Source organism: Pteronotus mesoamericanus, unplaced genomic scaffold, assembly GCF_021234165.1.
Source record: "Pteronotus mesoamericanus isolate MK-2021 breed Mesoamerican mustached bat unplaced genomic scaffold, CSHL_Meso_final contig_25, whole genome shotgun sequence".
Lineage (NCBI taxonomy): Eukaryota > Metazoa > Chordata > Mammalia > Chiroptera > Mormoopidae > Pteronotus > Pteronotus mesoamericanus.
The window spans coordinates 36,501,972-36,521,123 of NW_026555105.1; the positions used below are offsets into that span (position 1 = coordinate 36,501,972).

Genomic DNA, 19,152 nt, shown 5'->3' on the forward strand with positions numbered 1-19,152 from the left:
AACTTCTTGCAATGACACATTTTCAACTGACTCCCCACCTTCCTTTCACTGAAGCTCTTAATTTAGATCTTCTAGTTGCAAGTCCTCCCTCGGGTAGTTACTGTCCCAGCAAATGTGGAATTACATGGTCCTGTAGGTGAACATTTAGAAGGCTGTGCCCACATCACCCACCAACTGGGCAATAGGAACTGGCATGTCAACCGTCTGACCAGCTGGGTTTCCATATTCTCATCTACAGAATAGGGACAACCATACCTACTTACAAAATGGGGTTGTTGCAAGACCTAGGTGTACATCAAACTATGGAATCTGATTCTAACGAGTATTTAAAATAAAATTGGGCTCAGCTTCACTTGTTCAATAAGAAACAAAACTACTAAGGAGGCTATGTTAATAGGTATTGTGGTCTACTTCATTCAGTCAACTATTGTTAAGGGCTAGAGCTAGGCCTTAACCATTGCAGTTCCAAGATATGTGCATGAATAACACAATCCTGCCATTATAATGCTGACTGATCTTTTCCCAAAACAAAATTTTGGCAAAGAAAAATCTGGTGTCTCAAAAAAACTGTTGACTCTCTCCCTATGTGTCATTCACCTATCAGTTTAAGCTCCCAGGAATAAAAGAACAAGTAGGAAGAGTCTGGGGTCCTGAGGCTTTTAAAAGTGTCCCTGATACATAATAAACCAATATTCCAATTAAATCACTTGTATTCAACCACTTAAATGGAATTTGGCACTGTATAATTACTGCAGCCTGTTGACTTAGCGGTCATTCCAGCAAAGAACAAAATTGCTCAAATGTGACTCAGTGACTTGGGATTTATTTAAAACTCTCCCAATGTCAAAAAATATTCACGCACCAAGGTACCACTAACTTCTTAATCTCTTTATAGATGTTCAGAGGCCTATTCCTAACCATGAAAGAATTCTGTTACAGCATAATGCCTTTATCTCTATCCACTGGACACTCCATCTCCAAATCTGAAGACACCTTTTCTGTTCTTGTTCTACCCTCAAGCAGGGCCCAGAAGCCCTGCAGGCCAAGTTTGACTTGATCAGTGTAAAGGGAAAATAATCTATTAGGTCTGTCCCCAACTTCCTTTTCTTTCTTTCTTTTTTTTTTTTATTGTTCGAGTACATTTGTCTCCATTTTCCTACCACTACTTTCCCCTGCCTCACCCACCCCTACCTCCTATCCTCAATCCTTCCCCACTATGGGTCCTTTATACATGGTTTTTGACTTGACCTTTCTCCTTTTCCCCATTACCCTCCTCCCACCTCCCCTCTCCTTACTGTTGGTTTTTTCTTTCAATGTTGCTGGTTATATTTCTCTTGCTTGTTTTGTTGATCGGGTTCCACTTATAGGTGAAATCATATGGTATTTGTCTTCCACCCCTGGCTTATATTGCTTAGCATAATGCCTTTTCTTAAATAGAGAGGGAAGTGGCATCTCTAGGACCTCAGAATCAGAAGTTACTCTCTGGAAGGGAAAAAGGTTGGCAGACCACAGTGCAGCTGACCTTCGCAAAGTTCATAAAGGAACTGAGACATCACCACAGTAAGTAGCATGCAGCAGGATCACCAAGACTTCTCTGGTGTCAGATTAACAGGAAGTTAAGATAACCAAGCACAGAGATAAAGTGTAAAGCTGGAGGTAGAGTCAGTGAAGAATACACGGTCCACAAATGCACAGGGATAAAGCATGCAGCTGTCCTTCCTCAGAGTGCTGGACAAAAACACCTCAGCAGCAGTATTCTTGAAGAAATCTCTAGTCTGGATGAAAGGCCCAAACTCCAGAAAGTGCCAGCCAGGCCCCCTCACCCTGATGCTTCCAGCACACTAGGCAAACAGTGATGTGGGAGGCTCTCAAGAGCGTTCAAAGTTTCATTTCCTTGGTGCTTTCTAGTCTCTGCTGACCTCCGACCTCCAGGAGTTATTACCAAACTTCCTTCTGTTTGCACAAAGTCCCAGTTTTATCCAGCACTTGCCTGGGAGGCTGCCCAGTCTCTAACTGTGTGTTTTACTATCTCCAGGCAACAGATAAGGAAACCCAGGTTCAGAGAGGTTAAGGGACACGCTCAGAGGATGGTCGGTAAGCATGGTAGCATAGGGGTGGAAGCCAGACTTGCAATTGCAGCAGGCAGGATGGCGCCAGTCCCAGACTCCACTTCCCTCGCTTGCACCACACGCCCTTAAAAACTCATCCCAGCAATAAGAGCCAACACTTGATATCTACTCTCTACGTGTGCTCGGTCTTCACTGATTTTTCTCTTAAGTAGAAACGTCAGCAGCCCTGTTTTTCACACAGCTAAATGGACACATGGAGTGAAACATCTGGGTCGAGGTCATCCTCAACGGTGCTGAGATTTCAGAACCCCCTCCCTTAACCATTACAACATACCGATCTACCATCTTGATCTGTTACCTGGGGAGGGGTCCCTGAAGCTTCCCGGACGCCCCAGTGGAAGGGCGGACCTCAGCCTGCCCTCCCCTGCCCTAGGAGCCCAGCAGGCCGGGGCGGACTCCAGGCCGGGTGCCAGCGCGCTTGGCCGACCGGGCCGGAGATGCTCGCTTCCGCCCGGACCTGGCACCGCCGGCCCATTCATCTTGGCACGGCCGCGGCAGGCTGGGCTGGGCCCGAGGTGCCCCCGTCCCTCTGCCGGGCGCCCAGGCTCTGAGCGCCGCCCGGCCGGGCCGAGGAAAACGGTGCCCCCAGCCCCACCACCAGGGGGAGCAGAGAGCCACCTCCCGCACTCCGGGAAGTTGCCGCTGCGGCCGCCGGGGCGTCCGGACCCCGCACAGCCCTCGGTCCTCGTACGGCCTCACACACAGCCCGGCGTCCCAGGCCCGTCCCGTCGGGGGTCGCTCGGCCCCCAGAAAGCGCCTCCAGGACGCAGCCGGCAGGCGGACGCGCTCGGCCTGCGGGCCCCTCATTCAATCCCGCCCTCCTTCCCCCCGGCTGGCCTCCGCCGCCTTCCGCCCGTCCCCCCCCCTCCACCCCCTCCAAGCCCGGACTCCAGCCCGGCAACGTCATCCGGCCGCTTCCCGAAACTTAACCCTTTCCTCCGCCAGCTGTGAGCCGCGCCGCCCCGCCCCGCTAACAACTTTCTTTGCCCAACTTCGGAGCGCTCGGGCCGGCCCGACGGCCGGGCGGGAAGAGATGGGTCGCCACGTCGCGCCGCTGGGCCGCCGCAAGTTTCCCCGACGGCAAGGGGCGTGGGGTCCACACCGCAGGGCGCGCTCGGCCCACGCCCCTGCACGGGGTTCGACCCAGCACATGCCCTGGAGGCCCGACCCAACCCCAAGGGTCAGCGGCCGCGGCGACGGCTGGTGGCGCTGCCGGGGGAGGGGCCGCCAAAGGAGACGTGTCATTCGTGGCGCGGCCGGCTCCGGCGCCCCGACGGTCCCGGCCGCGCGCCGTAGCCGCCGCTACAGGGCCCGACCAAGTTTCTTACCTACAGCTGGAGAAGCGGGAGAGAGAGCGTGAGGGTAGGTGCCGCTGTCGCCGCTGCGGAACCGGTAGAGAGAAGCCGGCCGAGCCTCTGCCGAGAAGGCGCCCTCGAGTAGCTGCAGGCGCCGCGCCCCCGACGCCGCCCGCCCCGTCTGCCGTCCGCTCCGGCCGTTAGCTGGCTGCGTGCGCGCGTGTGGAGTCGTGGCACTTTCTGCCTAGGAGCTGGCGAACGGCCCCCTCCGCCGGGATCGCCGCCTCCTGCCTTCCCCACCCGGGCCAGCCATTCATCGGGCCGCCTCTCCCAATTGGTACGTGGCCCGCCACTCCGCCGGCTCCTGACCAATTAGAGTGCGGACGACTAAGCAGCGGCGGCGGGCATTGGGCAGAGAGGAGGGTCTCCTTCTCGGCCAATGGGAGAGGGGAGGAGCTGCGGGGAACCGGGAGGGCCGAGCCGGGGTGGGCGGGGCTGCGCGGCGCGGCGCTAGTTCCTGCGTGGGGGCGGGACGGGGCTGGACGCCCGGCCAGGCGGGGGAGGGGGCGCCGACTTGGCCACGCTCACTCCAGGACAGCTGCGCGGCTCCGAGACGCTGACTTGAAGTGGGCTCTTCCTGGGAGGCTGGCGGAGGTTCGAATCCCGGCGGCGCTGGGCCTGAGTTCCTGTACCCCTCCTGCTGAGGTGGCAGTGGGTGTTATAACGAGCAGGGCTGCGCAAAACCCGCCAACAGCCGGGAGAAATGCTTTATTGAAATCCAACTACCTCCACAACAGCTCCCCCTCTAGCTCCCGGTTGTGAGGACAGACTTTGCTGGGGGTAAGCCAGGAAGGGCAAGTCCCTTTCTTCAAAGAGACTGCAATGAGCACCAGAAACTTTCTTAAGTGGAGGAATTGGATGGCAAGGCCAGAAGATGCGTAAGGTATGGAGGGTACACAAGGTATGGAGGGACGTTATTGCACTCAATCTTAGGGAGGGTACAACTGAAGCATAGTCTGTTGGAGTTACTCATCCAAACCACAGCTGGCAGAGCAATAATTACGGGCCGCCTTACTGCTTTTACTCCATGCATTGGAGAGGGCGAGAGGGCCTGACCCAAGAAAACACCCACTTCCCAGAAAACTGAGCAAATAGTACTTCCTCATTATGTGACGTTTATCCCCCAATGTAAGCCAACACTCTCTCTTCATAACTAAATGGATGTTTCAGTTAAGATAATTTTAAGCCTCCTTTTTAACCATTATATCAGTGTCTCTTAAAGCTAACTCTTTGAACTTGAGCCAAAGCTAAAGTTTTTGAGATTAAGGTTTCTGAGAGGCCAAAAGGGCTGCGACAGCCTGATCTGCTGCACCTGACTTCTCTGGCCCCTGTGGCTGCAGAGTACTGTTCCTAATATCAAGCTCTTGGATGGTTTCACATACCCCTGCCCCTACTTTTTGTCACTTGTCCTGTACTAATTGGTGTTAGGAATATGTGGAAAATATAAGATGTTGTGAGGAAATAAAGAGGAGCTGAGTTGAAATAAAACCATTCATTCCTATTTTTAATCTCAGCAGTTCCTTAGCATATTGATGATTAATCAATGGGAATTAACCTGGATTAGCTTTCAGTACTCAGTGTCTTTCCAGTGGTGATGTCTGGCTTGAAATAAAAATCAAGAAGTCCAGTTTTTGGCTAGCATATGCTATCATCTAGTTCTAATTGACCATGGGTAAACCATTTAACCCTGTGAAAATAGGTATACTCCTCTAAGACAATCATTGCCCCTTCTGGGTTTCAGAGAGGAAATTCATCCATTCGTTTGTGTTTATTGACTGCTTATAGGCAAGCAGCCTAGAACGATATACTGACCCAGTAAAGACCCAACTGCCCTCAAGGGCCTTTCTGTGGACAAAGACAGCCTTTACCTCATTTACTGTTTAGGTTTCTCAGAAAGAGAACCTGACAGGAGGGTTTGGGTACAAGTGACTCATTTGGGGAATGATCACAGGAAACAATGGTAGAGAAATGGGATGAGAAGGGACTGATAAAAAGCACAATATCAGGCAAGTGACTACTGTGGGCAGCCAGGGCTTAGTGTCCCTGGGCATTCAGATTCCTGTGAGTACACACTCAAAGATGTCCTACCTGTCCCATAAGGAAGTGGGTTATTTATTTACCTACCTACTACCATCCCTCCACTGGTCGGGGGCTCCTTCTAGGGTAGTTTAACTCATTCCCATGCCCTGTCAGCCAGAGCAAAGCAGCAAGAAGCCGTTGGCAGAAGGCGAGTGCCTAGAGGTAGGGTGAGGAAGTAGGAGAAAAGTGGTCACAATAATGGCTTCTTTGACCCAGCACTGCACAAAGTAGACGCTCAGTGAATACATGTTCCGTGAATATTGTTAAATCAATTATGGGATTACAAATTTCCTATGAGTAAGGGGTATTTACAAAAAAGGAGCCCTTTGTTTCCTCCCAGAATTTAACATTAGTTTGGCCTCAATACATGTTCAAGTATGGAAAGGAGGTGTGGCCTGAGCCTTAACCTTTCCTTCTTCCCTGCCCCTTGTCCTCCCTCCACCGGGCTCCATCAAGGCCAGTTCAGCCCCAACCTCAACCACCCACCCTCTGGCCTGGCCTGGCCACTTCTGTGCCCATGGACTGCCATCCTTGGCCCTGCTCAACTTCATGAGTATGTTTCAGCCTTGCTCTCTCCCAAGTTGTATCTGGGAAAAACCAGACCCATCCAGAACTAGACAGGCAGGTGTACCTATGTGAAGAACAAGGGGCTTCCCCCAGACTCAGAGCCCCTGGCCCTGCTGCATCATCTACCGCAGGCCTGTATCTGCCAAATTCCACAGCCTTCCATGGCAGGAGAGAATACCCATCACAAAGTCTGGCCTCCGGACCCATCTGCTTAGTGCCAGGCACCAGGCTAGAGCCTGGGAAACAGGTCCCTGCCATCCCCCTGGCTGACAGTTCAGTGAGGTACTGTCATGTGTAAACAGGTCAGAGAGAGAGGAGCCCACAGAGAGGGATGGACAGGAGCTGACAGGGGTGTTAACCCAGGCTGAGGACAGTAGAGGGGGTGACAGCAGAAGCTTGAAAGACAGGTGGAATTAGCCAGGTCAAGAAGTGAGTGAAGGGCCCACCTGGTGAGTGAACAGCCTGGGCAAAGGCCTGGTGATCTCAGTGTGATGCTCAAGGGGCAGCTACAAATTCTGTTTTGCCTAAAGGATGAAGGAGAGGAAAAGAAGAGATAAGTCTCAAATGGTGATCATAATGACACAAGGGAACTCTTGGGGTGATGTAGATGCCCCATATCTTGATCATAGTGATGGTTACATGATCAAAGTATACACCTTGAAAAGGGTGAATTTGGTTTGTAAGAAAATTATACTTCAATCAACCTGACTCAAAGAACATACTGTGTTTTAAAACAAATAAAGCATTCTTATTAGGAAAAACTAATATTTAACATACAAGAATATGAAGAATGTAAACATACAAGAATAATTACCTAGTATGGTTCATTAACATAACAGTACTTTGCTTTCTATTACTAAATTACAAATATTATTTTAAAAAACTAAGCAGAAAGATGGGAATATGTTACATCTTACAGTATAAAAAGAGGTTTTGCTTTATCAACAACTCTGAAAGGATGATAAATGACAAACAATAAAATGTCATGTGGAAAAAAAAGTCATCACAACAATATAAAACACTTTTAGGTCTTAGGTGCTAGGCACTATTCAAGATGTCCTACAAATAAGTAAAATTACTTAACCCTCAGATCAACCCAATGAAAGAGATAGAATTATTATCTTCATTTTAGAGATGAGGAAACTAGTCACAGAGAGAGTGAGTAATCTGCCAAATGTCAGAAGAGTGCTAATCTGAGCAGGAGGGTTTAGCCCTAGGGTTCATGCATATATAACTACTGCATTTGGTGCCAGAACTTAGAAGGGGTGATGTGCCTGTGTGGGGGAGGGGGCGCGGTGAACCTTTGGTGGTAGTGAATCAACGAGGGGTTTGTGATCAATGACAGCTAAGATGACTCCCTTGGCCCTCCCTTAACAGGTCATTGTGATGCTCAGATAAGTTGTGGATCCACTGGATTGGGAGTCGTTGCAGTAGCTCAGGTGACAAAGGCTTGAACGGGCCAGTGGTCAAGTGGGAGGTAAAACAGTCCTTCATTGGGATATTTAGGAAGTGAAGTAGGTAAGGCTTAGCAACTACAAACTGTGAGGAACAGGGAGAAGTCACATGTGAGCCTCTGTTCCTGGCCTGAGTGACAAAGAACATAGTGGTGTCACTGTAGGGGCAGAACACACAGATGGATGAACAGGTCGGGGACAGGAATTGGGAAGGATGTTGCATGTTGTTTTGACATGTTGAATTCAAGAAGCTTGAGGGAGGTCCATATGGAGATATTGTCTCTGTGAATCTGAAGCTCAGAGGTTGAGGCCAGTGTGGCTGATAAAAGTTTGGAAACCTAAGCACATAGGTGGAAGTTCAAACCTCAGAAATGAAGATGATCATACACAGCCTATAGAGCTAGGAGCTGCATGTGGATGGGGACAGGAGAAAGCCAAATGCTTAAGCCCTGGACAGAGAAAGGAAAACCCACAAAAAAGTCTGTAGCAGTCAGCTTTTGCTGCATAACAAACCACACCAAAACTCAGTGTCTTAAAACAATTACAGTTTCTTATTAGAGTTCACACATCGGTGGGGCAGCTGAGGCTTGGTAGATCTTGGCCGGCTCGTTCACGGGACTTTGGATAGGCCAGGGGTTCACCTCTACCCTGGGCTTGAGTGGGGCAGCCCAGAAGCTCTGCTCGGCTCATGCCCTTCTCCTGGAACAAACGCTTCTGGTGATGATTAAGGCAAAAGAAAACAAGTAGAAATACACAAGTTCACTCGAAGGCTTAGAACTGTGTCACTTCTATCTCATTCTGTGTGCAAAGCATGTCACATGGACAAGCCCAGATTTGAGGGGAGGGGAAATACAATTCCAGGTGAACAAACGACATCATGGGTGCACTTGGATGAGTCCAAGAAAGAGAGTTAGAAAAGGTAAATCAGGAGAGGGTGGGTGTATAGAGGGAAGAGTTTCAAGAAGTGGAGAATGGTAAATACTGCTAAATGCTACTTGGAAATCCAGCAGGATAAAAACTGGAATGTGTGTGAAACATGGCAATTCAGGAGTCACCTGGAACCTTGAGAATACAGTTTTAGACAAGGTAGCAGGTGACAAGGTAGTCACCAAACTGTGGAAGACTGAGAAATGAATGGGAAGGGAGGAGGTAGAAGCAATATGCATCTATTCATCCAACAAATGACTCCAATTCAGTGCCTACCACACTGTTGTAGGTGATGAGAGATAGCCATGAACAAGGCAAAGGGTTTCCTTTCATGGAGCTCACATTCTAGTGGAGAGACAGTAGACAAGACAACCATTAAATAAGAAAATTAAGCTAAAATGATGCAAAGAGCTACAAGGAGAAGAGTACAGGCTCATGTGATGGAGAAGGATGGAGATTTGGGAATGAGGAGTACACTGGATATACAGTTGTTTAGAGAAAGCCTCTCAGAGAAGATGATAGTTGAATTGACAAATGATGAGAAGAAATTGATCTTGTCTCAGAAAGAAGGATAAATACCTGAAAAAATCCTGGAGTAGGGAGGAGCTTAGTAACTGATTCATGGAACAGAAAGAAGTTTGTGTGGCAGGAGCTGAAGGAGAAGTGAGGAAAAAGGCAAGGGATCTGTGAGACAGGAAGGTACTAGTATGAGTGAGGGACTTGGGATATACTGCAAAGCCAATGTGGGCAGGAGCTTTAAGGAGAGTAATGAAATCTGATCTGCATTTTATTTTACTTTTTGTTTAAATATAGTTAATAAACAATATTACATTAGTTTCAAGTGTATAACATAGTTATTCAAAATTTATATACCTAACAAAGTAATGACCACAATGAGTCTATCAACCATTTAACACCATACAAGGTTATTACAATATTATTGACTATATTTCCTATTCTGTACATTACATTCCCTTGACTTACTAATTTTATAACTAGAAATTTGTGCCTCTTACCTCCCTTCACCTTTCACCCTTCCCCACCCCCTGTCTCTCTGGCAACTGTCAGTTTGGTCTAGATGTGAATGCATCTGTTTCTGTTTTTTAGATTCCACATGTAAGTCATATCTTATGGAAACACTAATTCAGAAAGATGTATGCACCCCTATGTTCATCGCAGCATTATTTACCATAGCCAAGATATGGAAGCAACCTAGGTGTCCATCAATAGATGAATGCATGAAGAAGATGTGGCATGTATATATAATGGAATATTACTCGGCCATAAAAAAGAACACAGTCTTGCCATTTGCAACAACATGGATGAATCTAGAGGGTATTATGCTAACAGAAATGTCAGAGAAGGACAAATACCATATATTCTGCATTTTAAAAAATTGCATTAGCAGTGATGTACAGAATAGTTAGAATGTTGTAACGGAGGCTTCCTTGATTAGTTAGTAGGGTTTTGCAAAATTCTAGGCAAAGTATTTTTGGTGCACTGGTAAATATTTAACAATTGGCACTCAGAGGTTGGTGGTTGAGGGTGTTCCTACTTTGTAGCATTTGTCAATTTATGTGTTGTAAATACTCCCATCATAGCTGATATCAAACTACTAAGTCATTGAACATTAAGGTAGAGAGAGCTTACAGGAATATAACATTATATACCATGTAGATAATCTCATAAATATTCTCAGGGACTATATAATAGTAAAATGTAGTCAGGTAACTTGGGAGTCATAGATTGAGTATTATTACTTTTGTTTTTAATATAATCTAATTCATTGTAAGTTTATAACATTATATTTTATTTTTTTTTATTTACTTTTTGAGAGAGAGACATTGATTTGTTTTTCCACTTATTTATACATGTATCAGTTGATTCTTGCATGCACCCTGACTAGGGATCAAACCTGCAACTTTGATGTATTAAGACAACACTTTAAACCAACTGAGCTACCGGACCAGGACTAAATCATTAAATTTTTAATAATGGCTGTGTTTCACGAACTGCTTGAAAAAATCCTTAAAAATGTAGCAATTAGCTCTTATGAGCTGACTGGCTTTTCCACTGAATTTAATAGTCTTCTGGACCAGAGTGGAGTGTGTGTGTATGTGTGTGTGTGTGTGTGTGTGTGAGAGAGAGAGAGAGAGAGAGAGAGAGAGGTGGGGAGGAAAACAGGGAGGGGGATGAGGCAGAGGGAGAGGAACACAAAAGGATTAGAACAATGAAATATTGTGCACGTCAATGTTGACATTTCTGCACACATCTCATTCCCCGTCTGACTGTGGACTCGAGGCCAGTGGCTCTATCCGATGCATCATTATAATCCCTGAAAACTCAGCCCAGTGCCCTGATTCAGGTAAAAATTCACCTTAGGTTGGATCTCCCCAGATGAAGATCTTGAGAAAAAGGTTTGAGTGAAACCAGTTTATTTGGAAGGTAATCCCAGAAATCACCATGAAAAAAGTGAAGATGTGAGACAAGGAAGGAAAGATAGCCAATGAACAGTGCATCATCAGCAAGTTCCACTGTGGATAGCTAAAGCCTAATTCATTGAGGGACTCTGGGATTATGCCTCAGAACTACCCAAAGTGAGAAGCAAGGATGCTGGGATAGTTATTCACCAACTCCTATACATCACTGTTTGAAGGCTGCTCCTGGCATTTCCAGCCCACATCCCAGAGTAAGCCCTGGGGAAAAGGTTCCTGGTGTTTGAAATCAGAGGCTGTTGGTATGCACAGGAATGGCAGAGGAGATGTGAACAGGGCAACACAGTATTATTTGTCCAAAACTCATAAATGTTTCTTGAATGAATGAATGAACAAATGAATACATAAATGGAGGGCCCTTTCAGCTCCTTTAGACAAAATCTAGAGTGGAGAACCTCAGATATACCAGACATCTGTAGTATTATTACTCAAAACCAGAGTAATGTTGTTATAAACCTGAAGAAAAATCTCTGTAGATAGGTTATAGTAACTGGCAAAAGAAAAATAAAACACCCCAAAAAAGATGGCAAGCATGAACCCAAATTACCAATTTTTATGGTTGCTAGTAGCAGTAAAAAAATAACCAGGGTAAGAATATTTGGTTTGCTGTGTAGGCGATATTGGAAAGTGAGCTTAGATATAGGAGCTTTTGCAAAATTGAGGATTGATCCAGTGGCTAGATGTGAGTCTCCAAACAAAACAGGCCGAGAGGGGGGGAACAGATGAATGAGGTTTGTCTGACACTTTACTGTTTGTAAAGTGCTTTGCAATGATCCTTACTAGAACCGTGAGAAGGAAGTATTATTGTTACCCTTGGTTTACAGGTGAGGCAGCTGCATTCTGAGAAATGCAGTAGCTTGTTCAAGGCTTCACACTCATAAATGACAAAGTTAAATTAGCCTCAGAGACTCCAAAAATGGCATCTTTTCATGATTCACCTCTCAGCTTTCCCATGGAAAAGTCAGTGGGGAAATGAGCAGGTATAACAGACCCTAGGAGTTAACGAAATGTTTCTTCTTTCTACTGACCTTCCAGAGTCCTTGGGTCTCCCCTTTGGCCTACTCCTCAGATAACAGTGAGCACTTGGTAAACTATCAAAAGTGTTTTAATTGAACTGTAGGCACTGTCCAGTTGTGCTGCCCAGCTATGTTATCCTAGGAATCCTGGAATCATCCCTCTTTCTCAGATGGGAAATATCAGTCCTGAGAAACACTCCATGGCCCTGAGGTCAGTCTGACATGGCTAGATGCCTCACATTGGGCATCTTGAGACAAAATTCAATGGCCACTGAGTTAAGAGGCACCTGGGGCTTCATCTTTTGTCGCTGAACAGAAAGTATCCTTAACTGGCTTAGCTAGTCAGACATCTTGGCTCTTATCTAAGATCACTAGTGATGAAGAATTCAGGACTAGAACTTTCCCTCCATTTCTGGTTTGTTTATTCATTCAGCAAATATTTATGGAGCACTGATGCATCCTAGGGTCTATGCTAGGTGCTAAAAATTCAATAGAAAACAATAAATAATAGGACCCTATATTCAGTGAGCTTGTAGCCAAGTAGAGATAGGGGCAAGCAATCAGTAATTCATTAGACTAACGGTCAGCTTACAGTAAATGCTTCAAAGTAAATAGAGTGAAATGGTATACAGGTGCTATAAAAGACCTATTTCTTTTTCTTTTTCTTTCCAATCTATCCAGCTCATTTTTAGCAAACCTAACATCCTAATACCACCTGTTTCCATCTTATCTTGCTTCCTCTTCAGGAGCCTAAAATGATTCCCATCACATCAAACCTTTGGTCATGTGCGTGACTTTTGTGGAATCCCATAGCCTGGTGCCCCCTTCAATTTCCACATATTACCTTCTATGTCCACTCTATGCCTCTGCCCAAAGCACATTCTCCCCAACCGTGAGCCATCTCCTCCCACTCCATCTTTCAAGGGCTGCCTTTAGTCATTCATTCTATTCAAGCACCAAGCACCAAATTTGTTTAGAATCAAGCACCAAGTTTGCCAGACACCCTCTTGTTGGTGGGGGCACAAAGCTCGGCTGAACTTGGTTTTGCTCTGCCCTTGAAGAACCACAGAAGAACTGCTTCCTCCACAAAGTCTCTTGAGTACATTTTCTCTCTATCACCTTGTTCATTTAAAGGCAGCTTTGACATAACTGGGCACCTGAGTTTCCTAGTAGACTCTGTGTACAGGAATTATTGCTCTTCAATAATGATAAAAACCTGTAAAAGGCCACATCTTTTGTTTTTACTTCTAAATTCCCTATGATTTCCAGTTCTGCAACAAGCTGCTTTTAGATTTGGGAAGTCATTTTTTAAGTCTGTCCTAAATCACTCCTACCTCACTGTGTACTCTTAGGTGTTCACAGAGTGTGTGTTAGTTGATTAGTAAGTGCCTGGCACTTAAAAATCATTGTTATATCCCCTCCTCTGGGTTCTGCCCAGAGGAGACTTAAAATTTGCAGCTCCTTAAATCCTTTTTCCATGTCTTTTCCTCAATCACTTAATCATCATGTAGCTCTTCTCAAACTCTGTTAATCAGCTTTAGAAAATCATTAGAGTTTTGAAGAGGATCTTTAAATCAGAAGCAACAAAAAAAGTATAATAAAATCTAAAAAGGGCTGGGGGGGCAATTGAATTCAGCTTTCTGATTTTGGCCTGGCAGGCCCTAAAACCAGCTAATAGATCAAGCAGACTGTCTTGGCTCACAAAACCCTCCAATCTCCAATCTGAATGTGTGCTGCAGAAAATTTCAATTTTGAGAAACAAGAACTTAGCTGGAAGCCCCATTGACACTCTTCTTCAGATTGCTATTGGTCACTGTGGTCAGAAAAATCCAGGCCTGTGCATAATTTATTTAGCCAGTTTAATTTAGGCAACTGTCATTCTTTCTTAGAGTCATTCCATTGAGAGTTTACAGACTTACAGAGTTCTGGGTGCTAGCTGAGGGACGTGTGTGTGCACATGCTTGTGTGTGCATGTGTGTGTATGTGTGAGGGAGACAGAAAGGCGAACTAGACTAATTCACATGATAAGTTTTAATGACTTACCATGAAATGCTTTTTAAACATTTTCACCAAAATGCCTCACCACAATGCTTCTAATGGCAGGGGAAAGTGAAGACAGATACTGAGGATGGAGACCTCTGGCTTCTAAACCGTCTGTATCAGGAAAGCATTAGGTTTAAATTAAAGACCCATGTGGTTTTTTGCTTTTTTCTCCAAAATATATCCACAAAGGCAGATTTTCTAAAAATGGAAACCATTTCATTGTTATTTTTATGACACAACAGTAATATATATGAATACATAATGCAGATAGTATAGGAAAAAGTATCAAGAAAAATGTAGAAAATCACCTGAAGTCCCAATCCCCCCATGTGACATTTTTCACTTTTTCCTTTCTATATTATTTTATGTTAATAAATGCACATTGTTTGTTTTAATATAAAACAAAGTGTTAAATTATTACCACCATGTAAAAAGATTCTGGCCATTTACCTGGTGGTGTCAGGTCCAGGCACTGGGGATGGCCCACCTGTTTTCCAGTAAAAAAGCAGGGCCTCAGGTGTGACCCCTCCAGAAGCCATGCACATTTCAAAAAAGGAAGAGAAAGCAAAAGAACTTTCTGGAAATGTACTGGGTGGACACTTTAGGGGGAGATGGGGTGCATTCCTACCTGTTCAAGTCTCACAGCAACCCCACACCCAGCCCTCAGCCCAGGGGCAACACATGGCCTTGGGTGTACAGGACTTTGCTGTGTGCTGGGTTTTCCCGGAATGACCCACCTACAAACCTGGATTAATCTTCCTTGCAGGGAGGCCTCACTCTCCTTCAACAGAACACTAAACATGCTTGTTCCTAAAGAAGTATTTTCTTTCTCTCAGGCAGGAAAATTAATGAGCTCCATCTTTGGCATGGATTAGAGAATTCCACTGTGATGCTGGCAGGGCTTCTTCGGCAGCACCAGAACTTTAAAGAAACCCCACATTTAGAGCTACGAGGAACAAAGGTAAGGCTGATTGGCCTGATTTCATTGCTAACAGTCTGGAAAAGAAAGGAGGAAAAGAGATGGGAACAAAGCACCTGGCTAGGAGAGGTGTTATGTCCAGCTGGAGGGAGGTACTTTCCCTGAACCCTTCTCAGAACCCTCCATCTCTGTGGGCAGCACAATGCTCTCCTTATTCCCTGTGTTCTCACCACATGGTGGCTGACTTGGAGCCTTACCCAGCACAGCATCAGTGGCAAACATTTAGACCCATGGCTGCCAGGCACATCTTGGGCAGATTCCTTCAGCCACAGTGGTGGATTCCCACTCTCAGCAGAGGTGGGAATAAGCAGTGTTTGCATCACAGTCTCTTGTTTTTGGAAAACAGTTGGCAAACTGAACTGAATAACTACAGTTTGTCACCTAGTTATCAGTAAGTACTTGTTCATTCATTCACTAAATGATTTTTCAGCACCTATTATGTTACAGAGGCCGGGGACAACAGCAGTAAACAAAATAGACATATACTTTCTACGCAAGGAGGTTTGGGATGGTAGGTCACAATCATCACTAAACAAAATAATTTCAGGTACTAATAACATGGGGTGATGAGATAGAAAATGATAGTGGGGTGGAAGCTATTTTAGGATGCTTAGGTAAAGCCTCAAATGACACTGAAATAGAAATCTGAATCACCTGAAGGAACCTAGCTGAGGGAAGATGTGGGCACAATAGTCTTCTAAGCAGAGGAAATAACATGTGCAAAAGCTCTGAGGCAGGAACATGTTTGACAATTTTTAGGAAACTAAGTGGAAGCTGATGAGTAAGTAAGGGATAAAGAAAGGCCAGGAACATATTTATTATGAGAAACATCACAACTAACATTGTAAAGTGTGTTATAGTTTGCAGAAGGCTTTGAACACACACTATCTCAATTCAGTCATTCCAAACAACCCTATTATTTAAATACAGAAACAGGCTCAAGAGGTAACTTCCTCAAGGTAACAAAACTAGGAAATCATGGGAGAGGGACTCTGACCAAGGATTATGTTTGTAATATTCCCGAGGGCACTATCCAGGCAGCAGGGGAGCCATTTGTGTCTTTGTCTGGAGTTCTTGCAGTATAGAGCCTGTGTTACATAGTGACTCTATGCCAGTTCTGATCTATTTTCTCCACATTACTGTGCTTTTTCTGTGCTAAGAGCTGTTGGGAATACAAAGAATAAAAATATTATTCCAGCCCTTGGTGAGCACATGATTTGGTTAAAGAGAAATAATCTATGAAAAGATGGTGGATGATATTAGACAGTATTGGTTTCCAGAAAAGACATTATGAATGACTTAATAGGGGATACGAGATTTAAGCCTGGCTTGAAGATTTAGATTGGTGGATGTACTGGAAAAAAATCCACAGGACTTCATTCTTCACAAGAATGCAGTAAAATCTAGTGTGCTATAGACCACCGTATGTTGTTGCCCCCAGCAGCTTAAGATTTTTTTAATGAACACTTATTATTCTATCATATAAAAAAATAGAACCATACAGGTAAAATTTTGGCAAGTCTAAGAAGAGAAAAAAATCATCTGTAATCTCATTCATGAAACACAACCACTTTTCTCATTTTAGTATTTCCTTGTGGATTTAAATATGTGTGTGTATTTATATGTCTATGTATATGAATGTATATATGGCATCTGTCCAGAAGGTATCCAGCCATGTAATATGAAACATAGAGACATTTATTGAAGAAAATGAAGGATACAAGAAACATTGTACATAATACAATGATGTCTCAGTCCCCTTCAAAGTAGGTACTTTAGGACCTCACACAGTTCTCCCATTCTCCATTAGCTGCACTATCGTATGTTCCTGAAACTAATTGACGGTCTGAAATTTCTCCCCTTCCAAAGGTGATTTTAGTTTTTGGAAAAGCCAGAAGTCACAGGGCTCCAAATCTGAGCCTTAGAACAGCTGAGTCACCTGGGTGATTTGATATTTCGCCAAAAAACTCACATGAAGTGTGATGAATGAGCAGGTGCATTGTTGTGACAAAGCTGCCAATCACCAGTTGCCCATAGCTGAGGCCTTCTGAACCATCTGAATAATTTCAGCAAAGGAATATTCAAGTTTAACACAACACTTGATGCAGATTTGTTCCTCTACTCACTCAGTAATTTTGAATGCAACAGCCACACAGTACATATGCTCACTCAATGGCGTCTATTGCCCCCACTGACTAGTACAGTGATGTCATCATTGTTCATGCATGTGTATTCCAGTCCACTCTCCTTGGCTGCCAGGTTACACTGATGTTTTGCAAACTGTTCTTGTTATATTAACAATGCCTAGACTTTTTCCAGACAGACCTCATATATACAATGTTATATGTCATATACACACACACATAAATTTACTCACCCTTACTGAAGTATAATTTACATGCTTTTAAATTCACACATTTAAGGTGTGTAGGTCAACAAGTTTTGACAAATGCATGCACCAGAATAACCACCAGCACGCTGAAAATCTAGAACATTTTCTTTTCCTCACAAATTCCCTTGTCTCCTCAGACCCTTTCTCCAGGCAATCACTAAATTTATTTCTGTGACCTTAGCCTTAGAGTAGTTTTGTCTGTTCTAGAACTTCATATAAATGGAATCAAATGTAAACTCTTTTGTTTCTGGACCCTCTTGCTCAGTCCGTTCTTGAACTTTATCATGTATGAATCAGTCATTTGTTCCTTTTCATTGCTGATTAATATTCTACTATAAGAAGATACGAGAATTCACCTATTCAGTCACCTGTTAATGAATATTTGTGTTGTTTCTGGTTTGGAGATGTTATGAGTAAAGCAGCTGTTAACATTCTTGTACAGTTGTGGATATGTTTTACTTGGGAGTGGAATTGCTGGGTTGTAGAGTAGATGTGTATGTTTAACTTTATAGAAAAGTACCAGATCATTTTCCAAAGTGGTTGTATTATTTCACAGTGTATGAGAATTCAGTTTACTCCACATTCTCATCAATGTACAGTATTGCTACTCTTTTTTATTTTATCCACTCTTGTGAGTGTGTGGTGGGTTTAATTTGTATTTCCCTGATCATTAATGATGTTGAGCATTTTTCACAGGCAAGTGTTTTCATAGTTGTAGTTAGTTGTATTCTTTGCTTTTTAAATTTATCCTTAATCTTACCATTTTTCTCTGTTACCTTGTAGTCTTCATGGCCATTACATTAATGACTCCTAATATTCCAACAGGGGAATTCCCTACATTTATTTAATCATTCCTCTATTTTATATTTAAATGATTTCCAACTTCCCACAGTTAAATAACACTGAAATTAACACGAGTGCACAAATTTCCAAATAGTTATTTTGAAAAATTATTTCTAAATAGTTATTTCTAAATAATATTATAGATTATTTCCTTTAAAAAATCACAAATGTAAAATGATTGGGTCAAAGGCATTTTTGTGGCTTTGGGAGTATAGAATATGAGATGGGCATTGAGACTACTATCTTCAGTGGCACAAACCTTTTACATCTCTTAGCTCTCTTCTGAGCTCTGTAAGGATAAGGTCCATTCGTTTATGTAATCCTTTTGTTCAGAAACAGAACTAATGGCTGCTTTGTTGTTTTTTGTTTTGTTTTGTTTTTATTTATTTTTTTTACTTTATTTATTTTTTTAATTTATAAACCATGTTTATTCTATTACAGTTGTCTCAATTTTTACCCCTTTACCCTTCTCCACCCATCCCACCCCTACCTCCCACTCCCACAGTCAATTCCCACTCTGTTGTCCATGTCCATGGGTCAGTCATACATGTTTTTTGTCTAGTCCATTCCCCTTCTTTCCACCATTGTCCTCTTTCCCCATCCCCTCTGGTCACTTTCAGTCTGCTCCATGTTTCTGTGCCTGTGGTTTATTTTGTTCGTTAGTTTATTTTGTTGAATAGAGTCCACTTATAGGTGAGATCATATGGTATTTGTCTTTCATCAACTGGCTTATTTCACTTAGCTTAATATTTTCCAGTTTCATCCATGTTGTCACAAAAGGTAGCAGTTCCATCTCTTTCTTTCTCTCTTAAATACAGATTGATTTTATTTATTTTTTTAATGTCCAAGGTAATTATATTAAAACAATTTAAA

At 43.9% G+C, this 19,152-nt stretch overlaps 2 protein-coding genes across 9 annotated transcripts in view; one reads left to right on the forward strand and one right to left on the reverse strand.

Annotated features, from left to right (window-relative positions):
* Positions 1–3,684, reverse strand: part of RRBP1 (ribosome binding protein 1) — a 73,096-nt gene extending 69,412 nt beyond the window's left edge. For 2 of the 5 annotated variants that reach the window (XM_054574088.1, XM_054574086.1), the window contains exon 1: positions 3,458–3,683. The gene's annotated coding sequence lies outside the window, so the exon portion shown is untranslated. Of the gene's footprint in view, positions 1–3,457 lie in introns of all 5 variants that reach the window. The other 3 variants (XM_054574090.1, XM_054574087.1, XM_054574089.1) reach the window with 2 other exon arrangements.
* The window catches only part of BANF2 (BANF family member 2), a 56,623-nt gene continuing 40,956 nt past the window's right edge, over positions 3,486–19,152 (forward strand). Inside the window, exons 1-2 of one of the 4 annotated variants that reach the window (XM_054574093.1) lie at positions 3,486–3,491; positions 14,902–15,026. In XM_054574093.1, coding sequence (XP_054430068.1) covers positions 14,955–15,026 — 72 coding nt within the window. In that variant the 5' untranslated portion in view covers positions 3,486–3,491; positions 14,902–14,954. Of the gene's footprint in view, positions 3,492–3,664; positions 3,762–4,147; positions 4,386–14,901; positions 15,027–19,152 lie in introns of those variants that run through there. The other 3 variants (XM_054574095.1, XM_054574091.1, XM_054574094.1) reach the window with 3 other exon arrangements.